The sequence below is a fragment of the Gadus chalcogrammus genome, chromosome 5 (assembly GCF_026213295.1).
Source record: "Gadus chalcogrammus isolate NIFS_2021 chromosome 5, NIFS_Gcha_1.0, whole genome shotgun sequence".
NCBI lineage: Eukaryota > Metazoa > Chordata > Actinopteri > Gadiformes > Gadidae > Gadus > Gadus chalcogrammus.
The window spans coordinates 4,546,218-4,569,910 of NC_079416.1; the positions used below are offsets into that span (position 1 = coordinate 4,546,218).

The window sequence follows — 23,693 nt, forward strand, 5'->3', positions numbered from 1 at the left end:
TCTCTCTGATGGTTATGATGAAAAATTTGGCCCTCTTTATCATTAAAGTTGCCCATCCCTGCTTTGGATGGTTACGACATTTTTGCTAATCATCAAAACCTCTATGGAGAAATTGAATGGGACATTCACCTCCGGGACCACACTGTGGCGCTATGTTACTTTTTTGTCGCTCTGGGGCAATAGCGGTTCGACAACACGTGGGGGCGGCCGTTCGCTTCAACCCGAGGTTCACTCCACGTGTTAGTGAGGAGGTTAAAATAGCGAAAATAAGTTCACCAACTCTGATCCGAAGAGACTTATTCAACCAAGTTTTGACGTATCAAGCTATGTTATGATGTTATTTAGTCAATCTTGTTAAGGTGTTCTATCCAAACTAAAGCTCAAAACACGACCAAAAACGAGCCCTTTGTAGCAGGGTTTATAAAGGTTTCAAAGGAGACGTGAGGTTCAGAAACAAGTAGGCTACACTGTGTCATCAGGAACACTGCAGTCACTGTGACCTGTTTTAGGACTGCAGTGAGGAAGATGATAAAGTAAGGATGATCAACATAGAGAGGGAAGGAGGGAGGCAGAGAGAATGCGAGAGATCGAGCGAGGGAGAGAGAGAGAGGGGGGGGGGGGGGGGGGGAGAAAGCAAAAGAGCGAGTGAGAGAAGGAGGGAGGCATAGAGAGAGATCGAGTTACAGAGAGAGAGGGAGAGAGATGAGAAAGAGAGAGGGAGAGAGATGAGAGAGAGAGAGGGCTGCTCAATCGCAGAGACTGTGTTCCAGCTTCATCAGAGGAGCGGTGCATCACGGAGCTGGCTGCAGGTAAGTTAGGAATGCCAATGAGATGTTTTTTTGCAGACACAGGTCATGTCTTGAATGAAATCAGCTACCGCATGCCTATCAGAACGAATATCATGTCGAATCACTGCCATTGTTTATTGGGCTACTTTGTTTGATTATGCACATTCGAGCATCATGCATCTGATGGGAGCCGTGTATTAGTGTACATGTTTTTTAGCTGTGATTAAGTTGCTGCCCGTCAGCCGCAAGGTGCAAACGCTCGTCAACAGTGTGATGCACTATGAAGACATTTCACTCCTTCGACGCGGTTTGACTGTGTCCTCTTCTTACACAGTGCCCTACACTACGCCTTGAAAACACGTAGCTTAGTTATCGGTGGTCTTTTGTGACGACCTAACTTTAAACTGGGGGCGATGCGTTCGCTGTCCGTGGTGCTGAAGCTATAAAGGCACCCCACACAACACTGGGCCAATTCCGATGCATAGGATTCACTTTAGAACCGGGATAGGCTATGTGAGGATTTAATTTCTCAATTTAATGTTTAGGTTTGTTTTTCAAAATTCATCTGATTAACACCTTCCTTTTATTTCTGCCATTGAGAAGAACACTGCTGCTTTCCATCATTCCATAGACTATACTTTGATATTTGAATCTAAATAGAAAATTGTGTGCATTTATTTATTTGTGCTCTAAAGAAAAAAATGCCTAATCCACTTGAGATGGGAATGAACCCAGCTTGTCTCCCTCCCACAGAAGGACACCTCTGAGGGCCTCACGGTAGAGGCATGACCATCGGGTCCACCGCCGCTTCCTAGGGACTAGGCCAGTCCATGGATCCCTACTCCCGCCCAGTGGACATGATTCTCCTGCCGTCGACGCGCATCGAACAGTGTGGAATATGACTCTCCCTACGGCCCTCTGCGCCCTGTACCTGCCCGTCCTCCTGGTGGCGGCGGCGGTGGTCTCGTCCCACGACCACGCCAAGCGGTCGCTTGTGCCGCGCGCCGCCACACGCCTCGTGGCCCGCATGGACGGCGACGTCATCATCGGAGCCCTCTTCTCCGTGCACCACCAGCCCTCCGCCGAGAAGGTGGCGGAGCGCAAGTGCGGCGAGATCCGCGAGCAGTACGGCATCCAGCGGGTAGAGGCCATGTTCCACGCGTTGGACCGCATCAACGCCGACCCCCACCTGCTGCCCAACATCACGCTGGGCTGCGAGATCCGCGACTCCTGCTGGCATTCGTCGGTGGCCCTGGAGCAGAGCATCGAGTTCATCCGCGACTCACTCATCTCCATCCGCGACGACAAGGACGGCGCCCGTTGGTGTGTGGAGGGCGTGCCGCACAGCCAGCCGCCGCCCTCCACCAAGAAGCCCATCGCCGGGGTGATCGGGCCGGGCTCCAGCTCGGTGGCCATCCAGGTGCAGAACCTGCTGCAGCTCTTCAACATCCCCCAGATCGCCTACTCAGCCACCAGCATCGACCTCAGCGACAAGACGCTGTTCAAGTACTTCCTGCGCGTGGTGCCGTCGGACACGCTGCAGGCCCGCGCCATCCTGGACATCGTCAAGCGCTACAACTGGACCTACGTGTCGGCCGTGCACACCGAGGGTGAGTCCATGGGTGGAGTTCACACGTGGTGTCGAGGGAGGAGGTCTGGGGAGAAGACTCTTTTCCAGTGAGGTGCATTGGCTGTAAGGGCCTCACACTGAGGGTCACACAACATAGAGCTATGAGGATTGGATCAGCCTAGGGTCGGCTTAGCTCAGGAGGTAGAGCAGTTGTCTTGTAACCGAAAGGTTGCTAGTTCGATCCCCAGCTCCTCCTAGCTGTGTGTTGGAGTGTCCCTGAGCAAGACACCTAACCCCAACTGCTCCTGACGAGCTGGCTGTCGTCGGTGTGTCAATGTGTGTATTAACCGATGTTAGTCGCTTTGGCTGAAAGCGTCTGATAAATGCCCTAATTGTGATTGTAATCAGCCTTGCACATCTTTTTGAAGTCAGGTTTAGACCTTCACCACATTGATGTTCCTCATACTATCCAACGGCATCCCAGTAAGACGGCATGGGTAAAGATATGGAAGAGACAGAGTCAATCATAATAATGTTGCATTGCATTTATTAGCGTTTTTCAAGATTCCCAAAGCACTTTACGTACTGAGGGCCCTATCTTGCACCCAGCGCAATCGACTTTCTACACCAACACATGTATCGTTGCTAGTTTGCAGCCGGTGTAAAGCTGATTTCCCCCCGCAGCAAACTCGCGTTACTACACCTGCGCCCTGAGCGGCGCGTTGGGCGAAAAGCAGAGGCGTGTTCCGTTGCAAATGATACATGGGGCTATCTTACTGATCGAAAAAGCAATTGCGAAAGATTAGCCTGATTGAAATATTATGATAATGATTTGGATTGTTGAAAAATTAAATTCCATAGGGGCTGCATGAATGAACACTGTAGTAGGCTATGCAATGCGTTAAAATAATAATAATAACAATAATAAACTCGAGCAAAGTAGGCTATACCTTCCAAAACAAAACCTTGTTTTAGGGTAAATTCTAACGTTGGTTAAATTATTTGGGAAATAATAGCTGATACACCGTTAAAAAGTTGTAATTTTAAAACAATGCATCTGCAAACACCGTACAGCAAACACATATTTTTTTGACACAGACATCGTGTACAAGCCCCTAACTTTTAGGATTGATGAGTATTTGATCATGAGAGAACATAGTCACCGCGAGTGAGTGTTTAAAAGAATGAATGAAAGTTGTTTGTTAATGTGTTGCAGCATATCATTAAATCGACCCACAGTTGCGGCCACAGGACCGCATATCATACATGTGTTAAGTTCTCTTTACATGACGACTCAGTGTTTCTGAAGTTGTAGAAGAAAGTTTGAAATTCATGTGGTCTTGCATTTGTCTCAGCGGAGACTGAGCACTGGTAAAATATACTTCAAATGCGCTGGCTCTTTGAGGGGATAGGAGATGGAACTCTCATTGGTTTGTTGCACGTTACACCCAAAACACACCTACGGGTTTCAGACCGACCCATTTTGGAGTTGCATCGGCGCAAAAGTCATTTATCTGCCGGTATGATAGCAACAGCGCCAGAGATCCGCTCACAAAGCTACTTGCGTTTCGCGCTTCTCACTTTTCAGACCGTTAAAATAGGAACCTAGTGTTTTATTTGTGTGTGTGTTTTTGAGGGGTGTCAAACCTCATCTAATACCATTGTAGCACCCACTTGGGTGATGCGCGGCAGCCAGTATGCGCCACTCGCATGGTGGAGAAATGAGGAATGAAATGGAGGAGATATGGACAGGAGAAGTTCTTCTCGCTGTTTTTAAGTGATGACAAAAGTGGCATGTTTGATGACATCCCCTAGCCATAAGCTTTTGAAAATGGAAGGCATGGCACGAGAGATAGTAGAAGTAGGAGTTTCTCAAATCAATTTCCATGGATTTCTTCAGAATGCTTCATTTTGACCAATAGATTAGTGGAGGTAATTCATCATTTGGCCTGGTTCATATGCATGTGTAATGCTTTGAGGTCCTTTCACTACTTAGTTAGTGTGGTTGGAAGTGTGTGAAAAAGAGCTTTCTTGACGCACATGGTTGTTAAAAAGCATATCTTTACTTAAAGGTTGGGTATGGAATTCTCTTTTTTGGCCATTTTTGCAAAATTCCTTGAAATCCTTTTCACTTACAGCCACTGAGTTAGAAGTACTGACATGGAAATTAAACAAGTCAATCATCTGGAACGGGCAGGGCTCGAAAAACTCCAGCCAATGATTTCCAGACCCACCGAGTGGCATTGGACAGTAAGTACGTCAATCAAACGGTCGTACTGCACTCCCCCTCCCCCGCTCGACCCCTTCGTGCACGTACTCAAAGCTCATGACCCAGAGTAAGCTTCTGTTTGTTGTTATCCTGCGGTAGCTACTTGAGCTAGCTAACTAGCTAATAATAATAATAATAATACATTTAATTTAGAGGCGCCTTTCAAAACACCCAAGGTCAGTATAATAACTAATGGCTCATCTGTGTTCGCTCGTGCATGATTGCACGTCCATGTGCTTGGAATGGGTGGAGTCAGAGGCAGCGTTGAAGGAGAGGGGGTAGGATCATTCGAGTTGTGTATTTTCAAAATCTGCTGGCGTTTCGCAAATCCCATACCCAACCTTTAAAACACAGCACAACCGTCGAGTCACTTGCACAACTCAAACCCCTCCAGTCTAAAACTCTGGCCCTCTTAAGGAGCACCAGAATGGGTGTGGTTCAATTAGCCTATGAGCCACAGATGCAGACTATCACGGTTAACCAGCCAGACAGGAGCACGTGAATCTTTTATAACATGTTGAAACCAGTGAAGATGCCATTCACATCTTCACATTACCATCCCCCTCTTTTAAGCTTGCAAACACAGTTTCAAGCGCATTAGATAAAAAAGGTAAAACATTGTGCAAGACAGTCATTTGTGCTAAATAAACAGTTCAAAAAGTCTCTCTGGTGACCGCCAATCTTCATTCCAAGATCACTCCTTCTTGGCCAAACACTGCACTCTTCACAGTTGTCCTCCGCCACTGCTGTTCTGCCAAGGCTTGGCAATAGCTCCCCACATGGCTCACATCAGCAACAAGGAGTTCCCGAGCTATTCCTCCTTCAGGCTTTGGCCAACCCCACAGGACAGCAGTTCAACTCCACCAGTGATCTCCTCTCCCAGCAGGTCTCTTCGTCTACCTTCTCACACTTCACTGCGGTCCACCATGAAACTCCTTGAACAATGTCGAAATGTGGGTCACCTCCACTCGGCTAGAGGAATGATCCCACCACTTCCACCAAATGTGAAAAAGAGCTTTCTTGACGCACATGGTCGTTGTTACAAAGCATATATTTTCTTAAAACACAGCACAACCATCGAGTCACTTGCACAACTCAAACCCCTCCAGTCTAAAACTCTGGCCCTCTTAAGGAGCACCAGAATGGGTGTGGCTCAATTAGCCTATGAGCCACAGCTGCAGACTATCATGGCTAACCAGCCAGACAGGAGCACGTGAATCTTTTAAAACATGTTTAAAAACAGTGAAGATGCCATTGACATCTTCACAAAGTGTTTGATTTGAAAAGAGAGAGAGAGAGAGAGAGAGAGAGAGAGAGAGAGAGAGAGAGAGAGAGAGAGAGAGAGAGAGAGAGAGAGAGAGAGAGAGAGAGAGAGAGAGAGAGAGAGAGAGAGAGAGAGAGAGAGAGAGAGAGAGAGAGAGAGAGAGAGAGAGAGAGAGAGAGTGGGCGGTAGAGAGATAGAGGGGAAGAGACTGTTATTTGGTGTTTTCTTTGTGTAAGTCTTGGAAGAATAATGATGATACTTTTATCTTACTACCATACATCTATGTATCCAGTTACTGCAGCTTATAAAAAGATGGAGGCAAGGTTTGGGTAACTAAGATCTGTCTCTATTGAGACAGTCCATTCATGAATGACATCGTAACCTTCTGTTTCGACACCACCAGAAGCCCAAACCCCCAAACAGACAGACATGTCATTTCCTTGCTATGGGGTCACAGAGAAAGAAGGAACCTAGGGGTCACTACTGTACAGATCTTAATGATACCCATATATTCTGGCACTAGGTTTCTAGTTTGTGTTGATGTTGCATCAATGTGTTTCAGTGCTCTGAGGCTTTGGTCATTGAGAATTATTCTCAGGAGACTGAATATTTTCGGTCCAAGTAATATATAAATAAAGCAGAAATAGACTATAATCAAGTGGAAAACGCAAACAGCTAAGGTCAATACGTTGGGAACATTATGCTACCGTTCATATAAACTGGAACACGTTATCCACCAGTATAGTGTTCAGTAAACCCCAGCTGTTCATCAGAATATGAAAATCAAACTCTCTAAACAATAATGAGGCCGGAGATAAAATGTGTAACTTCAACTTTATCCTATATAAAACATAACATGTATATACATCTATACATAACATAACAGCTTCCTGTTCCTCCCCCTCAGCTGCAGCCTCTACTTCCTGTCTCCCCGGCAGGAAACTATGGCGAGAGCGGCATGGACGCCTTCAAGGAGCTGGCCGCGCAGGAGGGGCTGTGCATCGCCCACTCGGACAAGATCTACAGCAACGCGGGCGAGAGGCACTTCGACCGGCTGCTGAGGAAGCTGCGGGAGCGGCTGCCCAAGGCCCGCGTGGTGGTGTGCTTCTGCGAGGGCATGACGGTGCGTGGCTTGCTGATGGCCATGAGGCGGCTGGGCGTGGCCGGGGAGTTCCTCCTGATTGGCAGGTGGGTTTTACTTTAATTTGTTTGATTGTTTGTTTAGTTTGTTCCTTTACTTGTTTGTTTGTTTGTTTGTTTGGTTTGGACTAGAGGATTTGTGTTCTGCCTGCGGCGTGCAATGGGACATCATTTAAACCTGCACTAGGTCAAGTCTTCCCGTTAGTCACCTGTAGGGGCTTGAGTTCTAGGTACAGGTGGAGCTGTTTCAACCTCAGGCCAGAGTTACTGTAGTCTGAGATGTTCCAACGGTGGTGGGGGCTGATTGATTGACTTGATTGATTGACTGATGCATGGGTGAGTTTTATTCTTGAGAAACTTTCGAGGTCAGGTCGATTTTAATGGAGTAAACAGCTGCAGTAGAAAAGTTAAGTACAGCAGTTTAAGGCTTAATAGAATAACGATGTGACGGTGGCTCGCCATCCAAATCCCACATGAATAAGCAATGTTACACATCAGACTCACTCTTTAAGCACCGCTCCTTAAAACGGCTTCCTCCTGGGATGTAATCCTAACTCGGTGGCAGTCCCTGATCTAAGTGTTCCCGTCCTCCCAATGTCCCCGACCCTGAGCCAGTGTTGGCTCTGAACTGCTCCTTCTCCCCCCCAGCCCCCTGATGCTAGCTAATCTCCTGGTCACACAGCTGTGTGATTGAGTGTCATGGCGTCCTCCTCAAGGTTTACAGGCGCTCAGCCAGGAGACGGCAGCACTCCCTGGGTTGTCTTCTGCCCCTCTCCGTGGGACAGTGTTGTTCCACGCGAGGCAGAGGGCGATGCTGTGGTGTTCGGCGGTGGGGGGGATGGAGGGGGGGCTCTCTGTCGTGAATTATGCATGGCCCACACACACTGATCTCCCCCTCTGCCTGTCAGATCACAGCCAGCGAGTGCTAATACGGGGACGCCTCCTCTAGTGTGAGAAGCTTCAATGAGCGGGAAGGCGTGAGCTGCAAAAAGCGTCGACAAGTTGAGGAACGCGACCCAGACAGCTCCTCTCCGTAGCGGCTCAGTCTGTCCGAGGCCTCCTGGGTCTTGTTTACATTACACTACATTTATTTTGTCCAAAGCGACTAACAATGAGTGCAATCAAGTCAACCATGAAGACCTAAGAAAGTGCAAGAATCATTCGAGTGCATCAGACATTGGTGGCTATGTTGTTGTTTTAAAGGCCCAATCTTGACGAGGCTGATAAGATATATGATACAATAGATGAGAGACAAAAGATGATGGATTAGATGTCCTTTATAAATTTGAAAAGGAACAATTGGGGTGTCATAGCAAAAAGTACAGCACAGTAATAGACATGAGGAAGAGATGAGCAAAGAATATCCCTAAAATGAGAAGGAGAAATGCAAGAAGACATGAGGAGCTCAAAAAGTAATGAATAACACTCTTAAGTAATATAAATGAATAAATATATGTATAGTGAATATTATGTATATATGAAGTGATAAAATATATAACATTTAAGTAATAAATCAGAAGTGATAGTCGGTCGATCGTAAATTAAGCATTTTGATGAGACGATTGAACCGTGTGTCTCTCATAGAGCACAACATTGGAGAAGTGATTTATTTTTGTTAAAGCCTTCGATAGAATGGAGCCTGAAAATTTTTTAATGACCGCCACAAGAACTCCATCTTCCTCCCCACATTTCACAGTTGGAGGCATTTGTTCATCATACTGTATGGTTATTAATAACCACCGCAAGTATGAATAATACATCTCGTTCACAATGCTTTATGAGAGCCAGAGAGAGAGAGAAATAGAAAAAATAACTGAGTAGCCATAGTCCCAAATAAGAATTAAAAAGGTGAAAATGATCATTCTCTCTCTTTCTTTCTTTCATGTGTATACGTGTTTGCCAGCGTTGTTGTGGGTAAGGCCACTGTGTGAGACGCCGCAGTGTGTACGTACACTCTGTTTCTGGGTCAAGGACTGCTGGGAGAAAAAAAGAAGGCCAGACTTTTTCTAGAGCATTGCGGAAACATAGCATGTGCACGTGCACGAGCCCCCCCCCCCCCCCCCCCCGACCCCACTTGGCCATACACCCACTACCCACCCGCTATATGCTCTGTGTCGTACCCCTCTTTCTTGCAACCCATGTTCCCTGTCCCTATTGTCACTGTCTTGTCCATAAAGGCACAATGGCCCATGAAGAGCCGTCTTGTCCATGCGTAGCTCTGCGTGGTTGTGGTTGTATGTGATTGGTGCTACTGCCCATGTTTGCCGAGATGCCGTTGGCGCGGGGCTGTTGGCAGGGGTTGAGTTGGAGGGACGGGGCAGGACTCTGCTGGGCACCAGATGGCTCGCTGCTTTTGAGGCCTGCACAGGAGACCCAGGGTCAACCAGTTCTTGAAAAAAAAAAAACAGCAGATGGAAAAAATGCCAACCAAAGAAGTCCAAATGATCAATTTCCCTCGTTTGTAAAATTTTCTTTGTTCGTTGGGAACAAATATCAACATTCACTGCCGGTATACACCAGGTTTTCTCTCCTAATTCGTGCAGAAAGACAGGAGACAGAATTGATTTGCTGTGAGGTGTCAGTGTTGTGGTCCTCTTAAGGATATAATTTGCTTTTGATGATGAGCAATCTCTCCATTATCTCACTCTTATAATGAAAGGGACACAACACAACTAACACAAATAATTTAGCACAGCATTTAAATCTGCAGCACTTGGAAACCGCAAAGGGAGTCAACGCTGCTTGGTTTGAACCTTGTGAGTCCCACAAGAACTCTGGTCTTCATGGTCGAAATCCTATATGATGGAAAGGAAGTGGAGTCTCCTCAGGAGTCATGGTGGGATGACATCATGACTCCTTTCTATTGCTTATACAGACAAGGGGCCCCACACCTCTCTTCCCGGAGGAGCAGGTAGGGTGAGGTGTCTTGCTCAGGGATACCCCAACACTCAGCTAGGAGGAGCAGGGGATCGAACCAGCAACCTTCCGGCTACCAGCCAGGCCGGCTCTACCTCCTGAGCTACTTCGTTTTCCGTTTTCTATTCCATGACATGGATAGTTCATGTTGTTGTTTTGGTAAAATAGAGAAAATATCTACAATACAAAATTAAAAAAGAAATAAAAAAATTAACAGTACAGGATTCATTAAAAAACAAATGCATAAACTATACAATATAAATCTAGAAAAAAATTATATAAAACGTAAGGTGTTTGATAAAGATATGCTGGTTTGCAAATGAAAAAATAGCTATGGACATAGTTGATGTTAACTCACAGTATCTATCCATTACACTCAATAATGCTTTGTCTGTTTCTCTGTCCACAACCCACTTGGCCAACAGATCTTCACACCCAGTCTGTAACCCAAAACCTGCGATCTCTCGCCGGACTTGTGATTGCATCTGTGGTTTTGGTGGACATCTTTAGAGCAGTCCGTGCCCTGTAAAATCAAGGCAATTGCCACAAATAGAAGACCTGAAGATCATGAACCGTATTTAGCCTGCATTATATAGTTACGATTTGGGGTTGAATATCACTTAGTATAAAGCCTATTATATGTATATATTTTTTTTATAACGGGAATTTAAATTTTAGGGGGAGTTGAAAAGTCTTTATTAATGCCCTACAACATAATATAACAGTTAACTGCCGTTATCACCGCAGACTGTAGTAACCACCAATTCTTGCCCGCTCTGATCTGCATGGCAGAAGCAGACTGTATCCCAACTGACTGTAGTAGCAATCACTTCCTGTCCCGCCTGTGACTCCACAGCGACGGCTGGGCCGACCGGGACGAGGTGGTGGAGGAGTACGAGCAGGAGGCGGTGGGAGGCATCACAGTGAAGCTGAAGTCGGAGGAGGTCACCTCCTTCGACGACTACTTCCTGAAGCTGCGCCTGCAAACCAACACCCGCAACCCGTGGTTCCCCGAGTTCTGGCAGTACCGCTTCCAGTGCCGCCTCCACGGACACCCCCTGGAGAACCTCAACTACGCCCGCAACTGCTCAGGTGAAGACCACGAGTTCCTTTCAACTGATTCTGGATGACTTCCTGTGGCTTTTGTCTTATGTGTGCACGTGGGTTTGTCTTTTTGTACTACTGTTGTGATTGTGTTTAAGTGACCTGGAGACCGTAACGTACAAACGCTTAGTAAGGTTTTTTTTTTTTTTTTAACATGGGAACTCTTATTTTCTAGTCTAGTCAAACAATATCTCGTAATACGTATCTTTTTTATACTGTTCATTTGTGGGACATTCTGCTCTACAGAAGATGATCTAGGTAAAAACGAAACTCTTTTCACTTCTGCACACGCAAGGGATGAAATGCCTTAGCTTGTGTCGGTCGGCTAACCCTAACCCTAACCCCGACACAACGCCCATCAAGCACGTTTCCCCGCCCCACAAAAGGATTATTTATTTGATAACATTATTTTTTATTTATTATTTAGTTGATTTTAATTCTAATACATTTTTCTCACAAGCATAACATAACACTAGCATTTAACCGCAGGGACAGAAGGATCTCTGGTGAAACGTAAACTCTGTTTCTGATTGGCTCATATTGGCGCAGTGATATCCCTTGACACTAAAAGGAACCAATCAGCAGCAGCATTTGCATAGCCTGTGTTTGGTAATGGTGTTACTGTACTGCTTGGTTGCTCTTCAAAATACTCCCCAATATCCTATATTTACGTTTTTCAAACGAACATCATGAGGCAAATTTCCAATACCAAGAAAATAAAACAGGGGTAAATTTGAAGAGACAAATTTATTGATGTATGATGAACGTAAATATAAAAGACTGCATGCTTTGGTGATTAAAAGATCATTTTAAATCAAGGATACAGACCTAATGTCCTTCGTATATATATTTTCCTCATCTCACCACTCCTTCAGCTATCTGTTATTTATTTAACTATATTTTAATATTAAATTCTCTCTAATATTCTTCTCTTCTACACAATATCAATGGGAAAAGTATGCGAATACCTTGAGCTGTCGACCCATCCATTTGAATGACCCCCCCAACCCTTTCCCCTCATAAGAAGTGGCCCTGTCCTCTTTTGCCAAAGACGTTGTTGCTGTTGTTTTTTTAATGTACTGCCATCAGTGTTGTTTTGTATGTGATTTTATGTTCTTATGTTCTTGTTTTTGTTGTGAAGAACTCCAGGATGGTGAGTGTACTGTCCTAACCTCGTCTCCCACCTCACTGCCATATACACAGAGGTCCACTGACACTAACCTCACTGCCATATAGACAGAGGTCCACTGACACTAACCTCACTGCCATATACACAGAGGTCCACTGACACTAACCTCACTGCCATATAGACAGGTCCACTGACACTAACCTCACTGCCATATACACAGAGGTCCACTGACACTAACCTCACTGCCATATACACAGAGGTCCAGTGACACTAACCTCACTGCCATATACACAGAGGTCCAGTGACACTAACCTCACTGCCATATACACAGAGGTCCACCGACACTAGCTTCACTACAATATACACAGAGATTACTGAGATCCACTGACATTAACTCTACTACCTCACTACCATATACACAGAGGTCCACTGAGATTAACCTCACTGCCATATACACAGAGGTCCACTGACACTAACCTCACTGCCATATACACAGAGGTCCACTGAGATTAACTCTACCACCTATCTACCATATACACAGAGGTCCACTGACATTAACTCTACCACCTCACTACCATATACACAGAGGTCCACTGACATTAACTCTACCACCTCACTACCATATACACAGAGGTCCACTGAGATTAACTCTCACTTGTACACGGCATAAAATGGCATTTTTTGAAAGGTAATATTAAAATGAATAATCAACTTAATAAATGCTGTACTTAATATCAGTTGACCTCATATATATAAAGCTATTGGGATGTTTTCATTTTTGGGATTGATTTACCATGGTGAGATCTGATTCTATGATTGTTCTATGATTGTTAAAACCTACAGCCCAATAACACTAATATGAGGTGCTAACTAGCTCATTTTGCATGTTGGCACAGAGCAGTCAAACCACAAAAACCCAGCCTCTGACATTCGGCAGGGATTATTCCCTCCCCCCCTCAATTATGTTGCAGTCTGTGCGGGAGGAAGTGAGAGGGGAATAGCTGAGATTTATAACGGGGTGGTCGTCGAGCTGTCCTTCACTCTTTATGTGTGTCTCGCTGTAGTTGAGAGACAGTATGTCCCAGGCTGCATGCTGCTGACAAACCATAACTCACCATGACGGAAACATCTTATTTCACCGCGTGAGGCTGTGTGTGCTCCATCATGTTTCACAGCTCTAGGATATACTCCACCCAAAAGTGCTGCAAAGTAGGTCACATCTGATGCTCAATTTCCACACTGCCAAACCCCCCCTCCCCCCCCTACCCACCCGTTACCCCACACACCCTGTCACTGGATTAACTGGTGAACTGTTTTTGTTCATCAGAACAGTTAATCATCTACTGAGTTGTTGTTAAACTATTTTTATGCAATGTACTATTAATGTACTACTACTCTCAGATATTCTAAACCAGTCCCCATTTCACCAGCACAGAAAAAATCAAATTGTAATATAAGTAATGTATGTAACATTAAATTGTTGGTGCGAATACGTAGAAAGATTTACCAAACTTGTGGTTTTCAGATTTCATTATATTTTATTAAGGTGGTTTTCAGATACAACACATTCTTTTGACGGTGTCATTGTTTTACAATTGGTTCATAACTAATACAAAAATAAACTAAAATGTCTCATATTTTCGCCCTGAAATCCTTAAAAGTACATCTGATACCATTTTGTTTCTCCGGTCCATTTGAAAAAGAACGGAAGCCAATTAAAAAAGGAGGAAAACCTTCTGCTCTCCTCGGGATTTAGCACAGTGCACTGAACAAAGATCGGGGAGGAAATGTTTCATCAAAGGTGGCGTGAGAGAGCAGATGTCCTCAGATGGTCGGTTCCCTTTGAGTCCTTTCTGCATTACAATGTAAAAGTGTTGAATCCAACTGCCAAGTGGACACTACTCCGAGATCCTACTTAAAAAGGGAAAACAATGCTAAGGATACATAGTGATCTGAAATGTTTCGACTGCTTCGTATATAAACCTTTATCATCCCACCACTCTTTCAGCTATCCTTTCTTTGGTTAAATATATTTTAATCTTTAATTAATTTAGCTTCTTCTTTGCCCACTGTACTTGAGCTTTCGTCCCATCCATTTTAATGACACTTTACAAGCCCCTAAATAGGAGACCTCCTGTCCTCATTGCTGTATCGAGCGGTGGTAGGGCTGTGAAAGGACGGGCTCTTAAATTTAGAACACCCATCCATATCATTAATAGTAATGATATGTGTCATTTGTAATTTATCAAGCAAGCTATTGCTTCTGCCCTGGCAATGCTCTGCTTATTGTTCTTTGTCCCACGCTCTGTACTCACTCGACTGAGCACTCCAGACATTGGCCCACCAGGAGGAAGCTGGTGGTCATCCCCAGAACGGCATGCGCTTGTGCGGCTCTCTAGCTAGCATTACACTGAATTGATCAGGTGTGTTTGGAGACTAAATCGAAGGGCACGAGAACCAACCCCTGCTGGTGGCGGGTGGGGGAGGGGGGGGGGGGGGGGGAGGTCGCACAGAGAGAGAAAAGGTTTGAATAAATGATACGTAGTGCTTCTTCCCTCGCTTGGACACAACCCCGGCCTCAGTGTTTCAGTGCTAGCTGGAGCCGTGATGAAACAGAAATCTGTTCCATGGTGGTGGTTTCCCTTCCCGGGAGAGACAAAACGCTGCCTCTCGTGTAACCCGCTTCCTAAACCAGTGTCCAATACCTGTTTCCCGGGGTTTCAGCGATACTTAATGTGAGGCATTTTTGAACACCCTATCACTCCTCTGTAATAAACCCACGCCAAGCACCCTCTGTACCATGCTGTCTACACCGTCATCGACTCCAGGCCCTCCTAATGCCGCGTTGCCTCATCAACACCGCACCGCCCACGGCGCTCCCGCTTGCATAGTGAAGGGAAGAGCGTTCTCTTCCTTATCACTATTCATAACAAAATGATGTCACCGTTGTATCGGTAGGCTACGAGAGTCTGGAGGACAACTACGTCCAGGACAGCAAGATGGGCTTTGTCATCAATGCCATCTACGCCATGGCACACGGCCTCCACGACATGCACCGCCGTCTGTGTCCCCGAAACGCTGGGCTCTGTGAGGCTATGGACCCCGTGGACGGCAGCCAGCTGCTGGACGCCCTTCTCAAGACCACCTTTGCCGGCGTCTCCGGGGAGGACATCTGGTTCGACGAGAACGGAGACTCCCCCGGCAGGTACGGCCAACGTTACAACGCTGACCTTTACAACATTATAACGCTGGCCTTTACAACGTTACAATGCTGACCTTTACAACATTACAACACTTACCTTTACAACGTTACCATGCTGACCTTTACAATGACCTTTACAATGTTACAACGCTGACCTTTACAACATTATAACGCTGGCCATTACAACGTTACAATGCTGACCTTTACAACATTACAACACTGACCTTTACAATGTTACCATGCTGACATTTACAATGACGTTTACAATGTTACAACGCTGTCCTTTACAACATTACAACGCTGACCTTTAAAACGTTACAACCCTGACCTCCTGACCTCTACAGAGTTACAACACTGACCTTTACAACGTATCAACGCTGACCTTTACAAAGTTACAACTTTGACCTTTGCAACGTTACAAGGCTGAACTTTCAGTGTTACAGCGCTGAAACAACATTACAATACTGACCTTTACAATGTTAGAATGATGACCTTTAAATGTTAGAATGATGACCTTACGCCAAGCAACTGTGAAATATATGGTGTAGAACACAACAGTTACCAGGCTAGTGGACATTTGATGTATTTATTTTTAGTACATCCGAACAATTGTAAAGAATGAAAAGTTTCACGAGTAAGTAAAATAACAATAGTGACAACAAACGACAAACAAAAATTCAGAGTTGCAATCAGAATAAGGAGAGGGGAGGGGCAGAGGGGAAGAGGAGAGGAGGAGAGAGGAGAGGACAGGAGGAGAGGGGAAGTTGAGTAGTGAAGACAGGAGAGGAAGAGAGAGGAGAGGACAGGAGGAGAGAGGAGAGGGGAAGTTGAGGAGTCAGGACAGGAGAGGAAGAGAGAGGGGAGGACAGGAGGAGAGAGGAGAGGGGAGGGGAAGAGAGGTGGCGAGAAGAGAAGCGAGAAGGAAGGGGAGAGAATAAGAGAAGAGGAGGAGATAGGAGAGGGGAGAATGAGCGAGGAGAGGAGAGGCGGTGAGCAATACGAGGTTAACAGATATACAGTATTTTGCCCAGTCCTGTATCAGGTTTCATCATCCGCATACTAATCACCCTTTCAATCCTTTTTCTTGTTCCCCCCAGGTACGAGATCATGAACCTGCGGCAGGTGGACCCGGGGGTCTACGACTACATCAACGTGGGCTCCTGGCACGAGGGTCTCCTAAGCATCGACGACGACATGATCCGCATGAACCGCAGCGAGATGGTGCGCTCCGTCTGCAGCGAGCCCTGCTCCAAGGGCGACATCAAGGTACGACGCACAAGAAGTGCTGCTTGGATACTCAAAAGGGAAAACAAACTGCGTTGGATTAAGAAAATGAATGGTGTAGCTTTATTCAAGAAAAATATCAATGAGTGAATGCAAAACAACGAATCAGAACAGCGCCACTATGAGTAGATAGGTTAAGATGAATTCAATTTTGATATTCAAACCTTGAGAAGAGAACAACATGTAGTTGAAGCTCCAACTTCTACTAGACATCTATTAGCACATACGTTCCTGGAAAGTTGAGAAAGATACTCTGAGCGTTGCACTTTAAAAAAAACAAAAGCTATGCTAACCTTCAGCTGGGCTGCTTGTTAGTAGGTGTAGGATGAGGTCCTCTGCTGTGTGTCTGTGGGTCAGGTGATCAGGAAGGGCGAGGTGAGCTGCTGCTGGATCTGCACCGCATGTAAAGACAACGAGTTCGTCCAGGACGAGTTCACCTGCAAGGCGTGTGACCTGGGCTGGTGGCCCAACGACGAACTAGAAGGTACGGTGACCAAACCTCGCCCCAGCCTGTTTCTGAAGGTCATGTGTTGGAAATTCACTTTAGAATCGTGTTGAAAAGACGTGTCGAGTAAAATAGCAAAGAGAAATTGGGGTAAATAGTGGAGTCGTTCATGAACACACCAGACTCAATCAACCAATGCACGATGCAACGCTAAGTCTCGCTCCACCTGGAGTCTCAGGGCCCAACCAGGCTCATTCAATGTGGCCCCCTAATCATCCTCCTGTATAATTGGCTGACTCATTAATTCCCTCACTCTCCACCTCAAGCTGGTGTGTGGTGAGCGTTCTGGCGCAGATTGGCTGCCGTGCATCACCTAAGTGGGTGCTGCAAACTGGTGGTGGTTAGTGAGGTTCCCCCTTCCCTGTAAAAGCGTCTTTGAGTGTCTAGAAAAGCGCTATATAAATTCAATCCATTATTATTGATTATTATATCTGAAGGCTACAGAGAGAAGAGAAGGTTCATCCATCCCCCGTGCCCCCAACTCCCAAGTCATGACTCCTGGAAAATAAAGTTCTTCCTCCTTCCTCCTTCCTCCTCGACAGCGCGTGTACTGTACACCTCCTCCCGTTTGTCCCGCTGCCGACGTCGTGCTGCGGTTCACCTGACACGCAACCGCTTCCCGCCCTATTTTCTCCAAAAAGCGTTCCCATGGCACCGGAAGGCCATTCATCATCTTCGCCGCTGAGCCCCGAGAGCAGAGCCTACTTCATACACTCTCTGACCCACTTTCAAAAAGCCCTCAGCACTCCTCAAAGACAAGACACTTTCTTAATAGGATTCCTCCCCCTCCTCCATCGCCTCCCTCTGTGTCTACTTCTAGTTCCGCTCCGCTTGCGACCGTGTCCATAAGGGGGACCATTGGTGTGCAGCGCATTAAGGGACTGGAAGAGTTGACGTCACCGAGCAATCCCGTCCCACCCCTCTGGAATTAGATAGATGAGACGGAGCTCTAAAACCCCTTTACTTTGTAGAGGTGGTCACTGGACATAATCGGGAACTATTGAAGGAGAGTCCTTGACCTGTTGGCTGCGTACAAAGCAGAGGCATACACAGCTTCTCCCCTACTTCCTAGCGGTGATAAAGACATGCAGGGGTTCACTTTGTCCCGTCGGCATCTCCTCGGTAGCAAGGCCTGTCCCTGGCCGCCTTCAAGCACGGGGGGGTATTTTTAGTTGTGCTGGAAACCTACTTTAGGTCTTGAGGTGTTAAAACTTGATTCAGGGTTCGCAGGCTCCTGTGTATCGGAACAATTGTGGAGGAATTTGGAGGAAGTGGAAGTAGCTTCTATATGTATACATATATCTATATATATATATATATATATATATATATATATATACATATATATATACTGCATACATAGGATATATAAATGCTTTTGTACAATTTTTCTTTTTTATCTTTGTTGGTTGGGACCTTACTCAATGGTTTCTCTCAAAGGGATATAAGGATTAATCTCGCCACGTGCTTGCTGATACTTCAGCTTCAAAACTTTGATGAGTTTAGATCACTAATGTTCTCCTCCTTTATGTATTCTGGTTCTTCCTCCCTCTCCTATCCTATTTTCTCTTGATCTTTCGTCTCCTCTATTCTATCATAATTTCGCCTTTCTTCTGTTCTGCTTTTTCTATTTTGCGGATTTCACTTTTTACCTCCTTCCCCTTTCTTACTATTTTCTTCTCCCCTCCCTCAACTCATCTTTTCCCCTCCCATCCTCTCCTCTCCTCTCCTCTCCCCTCCTCTCCTCTCTCCCCTCCTCTCCTCTCTCCCCTCCTCTCCTCTCTCCTCTCCCCTCCTCTCCCCTCCTCTCCTCTCCTCTCCTCTCCTCTCCTCTCCTCTCCTCTCCCCTCCTCTCCTCTCCTCTCCTCTCCTCTCCTCTCCTCTCCCCTCCCCTCCCCTCCCCTCCCCTCCTCTCCCCTCCTCTCCTCTCCTCTCCTGTCCTCTCTCCTCTCCTCTCCTCTCCTCTCCTCTCCTCTCCTCTCCTCTCCTCTCCTCTCCTCTCCCCTTCTCTCCTCTCCTCTCCTCTCCTCTCCTCTCCTCTCCTCTCCTCTCCTCTCCTCTCCTCTCCTCTCCTCTCCTCTCCTCTCCCCTTCTCTCCTCTCCTCTCCTCTCCACTCCTCTCCTCTCCCCTCCCCTCCTCTCCTTCTCTCCTCCTCTCTTTCTCTCCTCCCCTCCTCTCCTTCTCTCCTCCACTCCTCTCCTTCTCTCCTCCTCTCCCCTCCTCCCCTCTACTTTCTCCTACTCTCCCCTCCCTCCCTCCCTCCCCTCCCCTCATCTCCTCCCCTCTCCTCCCCACCTCTCCTCCCCTCTCCTCTCCTCTCCACCCAGGCTGTGAGCCCATCACACTGCGTTACCTGGAGTGGAGTAACCCTGAGTCGGTCATCCAGGTGGTCCTCTCCTGTGTGGGCATCCTGATCACATCCTTCGTGGCGTTCATCTTCGTGCTGTACCGCGACACGCCCGTGGTCAAGTCCTCCAGCCGGGAGCTCTGCTACATCATCCTAGCCGGCATCTTCCTGGGCTACTTGTGCCCCTTCACGCTGATCGCCCGGCCCACCGTGGCCTCCTGCTACCTGCAGAGGCTCCTGGTCGGCCTGTCCGCCGCCATGTGCTACTCGGCGCTGGTCACCAAGACCAACCGCATCGCCCGCATCCTGGCGGGCAGCAAGAAGAAGATCTGCACGCGCAAGCCCCGCTTCATGAGCGCCTGGGCCCAGGTGGTGATCGCCTCGCTGCTGGTGAGCGTGCAGCTGTCCCTGGAAATCACCCTCATCATCCTGGAGCCGCCCATGCCCGTCAAGTCCTACCCTAGCATCCGAGAGGTCTTCCTCATCTGCAACACCAGCAACGTGGGCATGGTGGCACCGCTGGGCTACAACGGCCTGCTGATCATGAGCTGCACCTACTACGCCTTCAAGACGCGCAACGTGCCGGCCAACTTCAACGAGGCCAAGTACATCGCCTTCACCATGTACACCACCTGCATCATCTGGCTGGCCTTCGTGCCCATCTACTTCGGCTCCAACTACAAGATCATCACCACGTCCTTCTCCGTCAGCCTGAGCGTCACCGTGGCGCTGGGCTGCATGTTCACGCCCAAGATGTACATCATCCTGGCCAAGCCCGAGAGGAACGTGCGCAGCGCCTTCACCACCTCCGACGTGGTGCGCATGCACGTGGGCGACGGCAAGATCGCCTGCCACAACAACAGCTTCCTGAACATGTTCAGGAGGAAGAAGAACGCAGGAAACGGCAGGTAGGTTCTCTATGGAACTGAGGGTGTGCGTATGTGTGTGAGTGTGTGTGCGTGTGTGCGTGTGTGTGTGTGTGTGAGATCCTCGCTCAGGGACATGCTTGCTAATTGGCACTCAAAGGGCAGCCGTTGGCGAGCTGTGATTCTCACTCCAAAGGGCACCTGTTGTCTTTCTGTAATTTGACGGAGACACCTGTATTGGTGTCTCGCTAGCGGTGAATGTAGGTCATCGCTCAGACACTAACCACATGTGGAGCGTCCACATGTGGAGCGTCCACATGTGGAGCGAGTGCCCCACACACACGGGATGTAATAAGTGTAATTATTAAAAAAAAAAATCAAATAAAGTTTGATTGTGTCAATAACTATACGTGTGACTTTCACTGTAGACATTGCCTTTAACACTTTTAAAGGCTTCAGCTCAATACAATATATATTTTTCCATCAACCAGAAATGCATTTTGTCTCCACCTTTCTGGGTTCCTGTGCAATAACAGCCGTCTTTATTCTGTTCATAGTTCTAATGGAAAGTCTGTGTCATGGTCTGAACCAGGTGCAAGGCATCCTCCAAAGGGGGATCACATGTGGCACAGACTGTCAGTGCATGTGAAGAGACAGGACGTATGCTCCAATCAGACGGCTGTCATCAGGCCCTTAACTAACGCCTACCATAGCGCAGGCCTGGAGCTCTCGGAGCTCAGCACTAAGACTCTGTACAACGTGGCCGAGGAGGACGAGAGCCTAGAAACGCTTAGATACCACCCCCCTGACGCCCCGCTCCCCACCATGACCCCCAGCGGGCAGGCAGCCTCCGGTGCGCAGGCGGTGCCCCACTACGCCCGCGAGCCCCTCGCCACGCAGCCCCACCCGGGCCTCCTCCCCCAGCACCTCCTCCCCCAGCACGTGCAGGAGGAGGAGCCGGCGGAGGGCGGTGGCGTCCCCGTCTACCTGCAGGCCCCCCTCGGTCAAGGCTTCCCTGCGCCGGGGGGTCTGTACGGGGGGGAGGGCGCCTCTGCAATCGTGCAGGAGGAAGAGGAGGAAGAGGAGGAGGTGGACAACGAGCAGCTGGGCCTCCTACGGGGGTACATGTACAACAACGCACAGGTCCACGAGCAGGAGGAGGAGGGGGATGCGGGTGGGGAGGAGTATAAGTATGAGGAGGAGGAGGAGGATGAGGATGACGAGGTGGCTCAGCTCAAACTGGCCATTGAGGCCGGGAGCTCCATGGCGCTGATGCCCCCCTCCCCGTTCCGCGACTGCGTGGCCCCCCCCAAGAGCCCCTTCCCCGACTCCCCCGTGTCCGAGTCCGTCCTGTGCACCCCCACTAACGTGCCGTACGCCGCCGTTATCCTCAGAGACTACAAACAGACCTCCTCCACTCTGTAACCTTGGCAACGGGGTGGCGGGGGTGCGGCGGTGGCGTGCGATACGTGTTTTATTCATCATCCTTGTTGTGATGGAAGCTGTTTAAGCCGGTCCTGGGTTGAAGGGGTGTTCATTATTTTATCGTTAGTGCTCTGACACAGATACACGGTGTAAACTGGAATATTGAACTGTTTCGGTTCTTGATGTTACCTACGTTGTTAAGGAAATCTGCCTGTTGAAACCTATTTCTACTTACTTAAGCTTTTAACTGACTTTGTGCTTATTATAGACCAGCAAGCTAAGGGCGTCTATGTATTTTGCTTGAACTTGATACATATTAATAGCACAGGAGTAGTAACTAGAATATTAACTTGGGTCAGTAGATGATAAAACAACAAGCAATGGAAACTTATTAGCAGTTTGTTTGTAATGCCAAACAGTTTCCAGCCACTTGATTTGGTTAAACCTTTTAAACTTTTAATCTTGCAGATAGTTAACTGTATACTTTGTAAAAAAAAATAATAACTTTAAGTTATAAAGGGAAAATCCGATAACAGTGTAAGGACTTTGTAAGATCGTTATTAGTGGTCAAAGGAGAAAATGTGTACATTTCTATGTTTTCCTGTACAGTAAATGGTGTTTTAAAAAATTCTAAATTCTATCAGTGTGTACTGTAGCAGCACATCTCAAAGTGCCACGTTCTTACCATCCAAGTATTATATTTCTGTTTTATACATAGCCCATTTCTAGTCTTCTAACTTTATATATTTTATAATCAGTGGTCTAATAACTCGCAAGATGATTGTATACGATTATTCTAAAAGACCATGTTTTGTGAATGTAAGAATTGTGCGTGGCATTTTGTTATTATTATCTCTTGTAGTTGCATTACAACAGACACATTTCATCAGGGTTTTAACCTGTAAGTATATTGTGTGTTTGTAATCTGTGCACTGGATACATTTCCTCAATATTTAAACTTTAAAAGCCTCTGAATTGATGTGTTGTAGTATCATTGTATCATTTAACAAATTGTTTTGATGGGCGTTGCCTTAAAGTATAAGTATTTGCCAGTGGAAATATTGTTGTAGTGAATAGATCGGAGTCAATTAAATTTTTTTTTTTTCTTGGTGTCCTGTCTTATGCTCGGAAGGAAATTATAATATTTTGCAGGCCTATAGGGCACGGCCGTAGTGGACGCGGGGTACGCGGGGCGGGGGCCATGTCCCCCGCCATTCCCGTATCTGTGCCCTCTGTCCCCCGCACTTTTTACAGCCATTATAACCATTCAATTCATTTTTAACACGTGGAAACGCATTTTTCCGAGCCGCCTTTGACGCACCATGAGCAGGCGGAGCCAGGTGGCAAATACCGCTGCCGTGTTGTGATTTCAATCACACTGACGTTGAGTCAGATCTGTTTCAAGCATGTTCAGCAAACCAGCAGCCAAGAGGCAAAAGACTGCCTGTTTTTTTCCAAACAAACCGTGTAAGTTTGGTAATGCTGTTGCATGTTGTTTAACTAAATGATGACTGACTAATAGATGTCAATATATCAAGTTAAGCTAGTTAACAATTGTTAACTGCTACCTATGTTAAATCGCTTAGTAGGTGCTGAGGTGATGGTAACTAGTTACATTTACTCTGTTACATTTACTTGAGTAACTTTTTGGATAAATTGTACTCTTAAGAGTTGTTTTAGGCTACTGCAAAATACTTTTTTACTTAGGCCCATATTATTCTAAAGCAGGGGTGTCAAACTCATTTTGGTTCAGGGGCCGCATGCAGCCCATCTGATCTCAAGTGGGCCGGACTAGTAAAATAATCACGGATCACAAGGATCTAGCCCAACACATTTATTCACAGATAGGCCAATGGAATTTAAATAAAATACATTTCACTTTT

At 46.8% G+C, this 23,693-nt stretch overlaps 1 protein-coding gene across 1 annotated transcript; it reads left to right on the top strand.

Annotated features, from left to right (window-relative positions):
- The first annotated feature begins 1,683 nt into the window (after window positions 1-1,683).
- LOC130382717 (metabotropic glutamate receptor 1-like) lies at window positions 1,684-22,087 on the top strand. The gene is made up of 10 exons (XM_056590597.1): window positions 1,684-2,398; window positions 6,830-7,079; window positions 10,804-11,039; window positions 15,139-15,385; window positions 16,480-16,648; window positions 17,024-17,150; window positions 19,500-20,427; window positions 20,943-21,228; window positions 21,325-21,555; window positions 21,610-22,087. Exons 1-10 carry the CDS (start codon window positions 1,687-1,689, stop codon window positions 21,808-21,810), a joined length of 3,387 nt encoding a protein of 1,128 aa, XP_056446572.1. The 5' UTR covers window positions 1,684-1,686; the 3' UTR covers window positions 21,811-22,087.
- The last annotated feature ends 1,606 nt before the right edge of the window (window positions 22,088-23,693 follow it).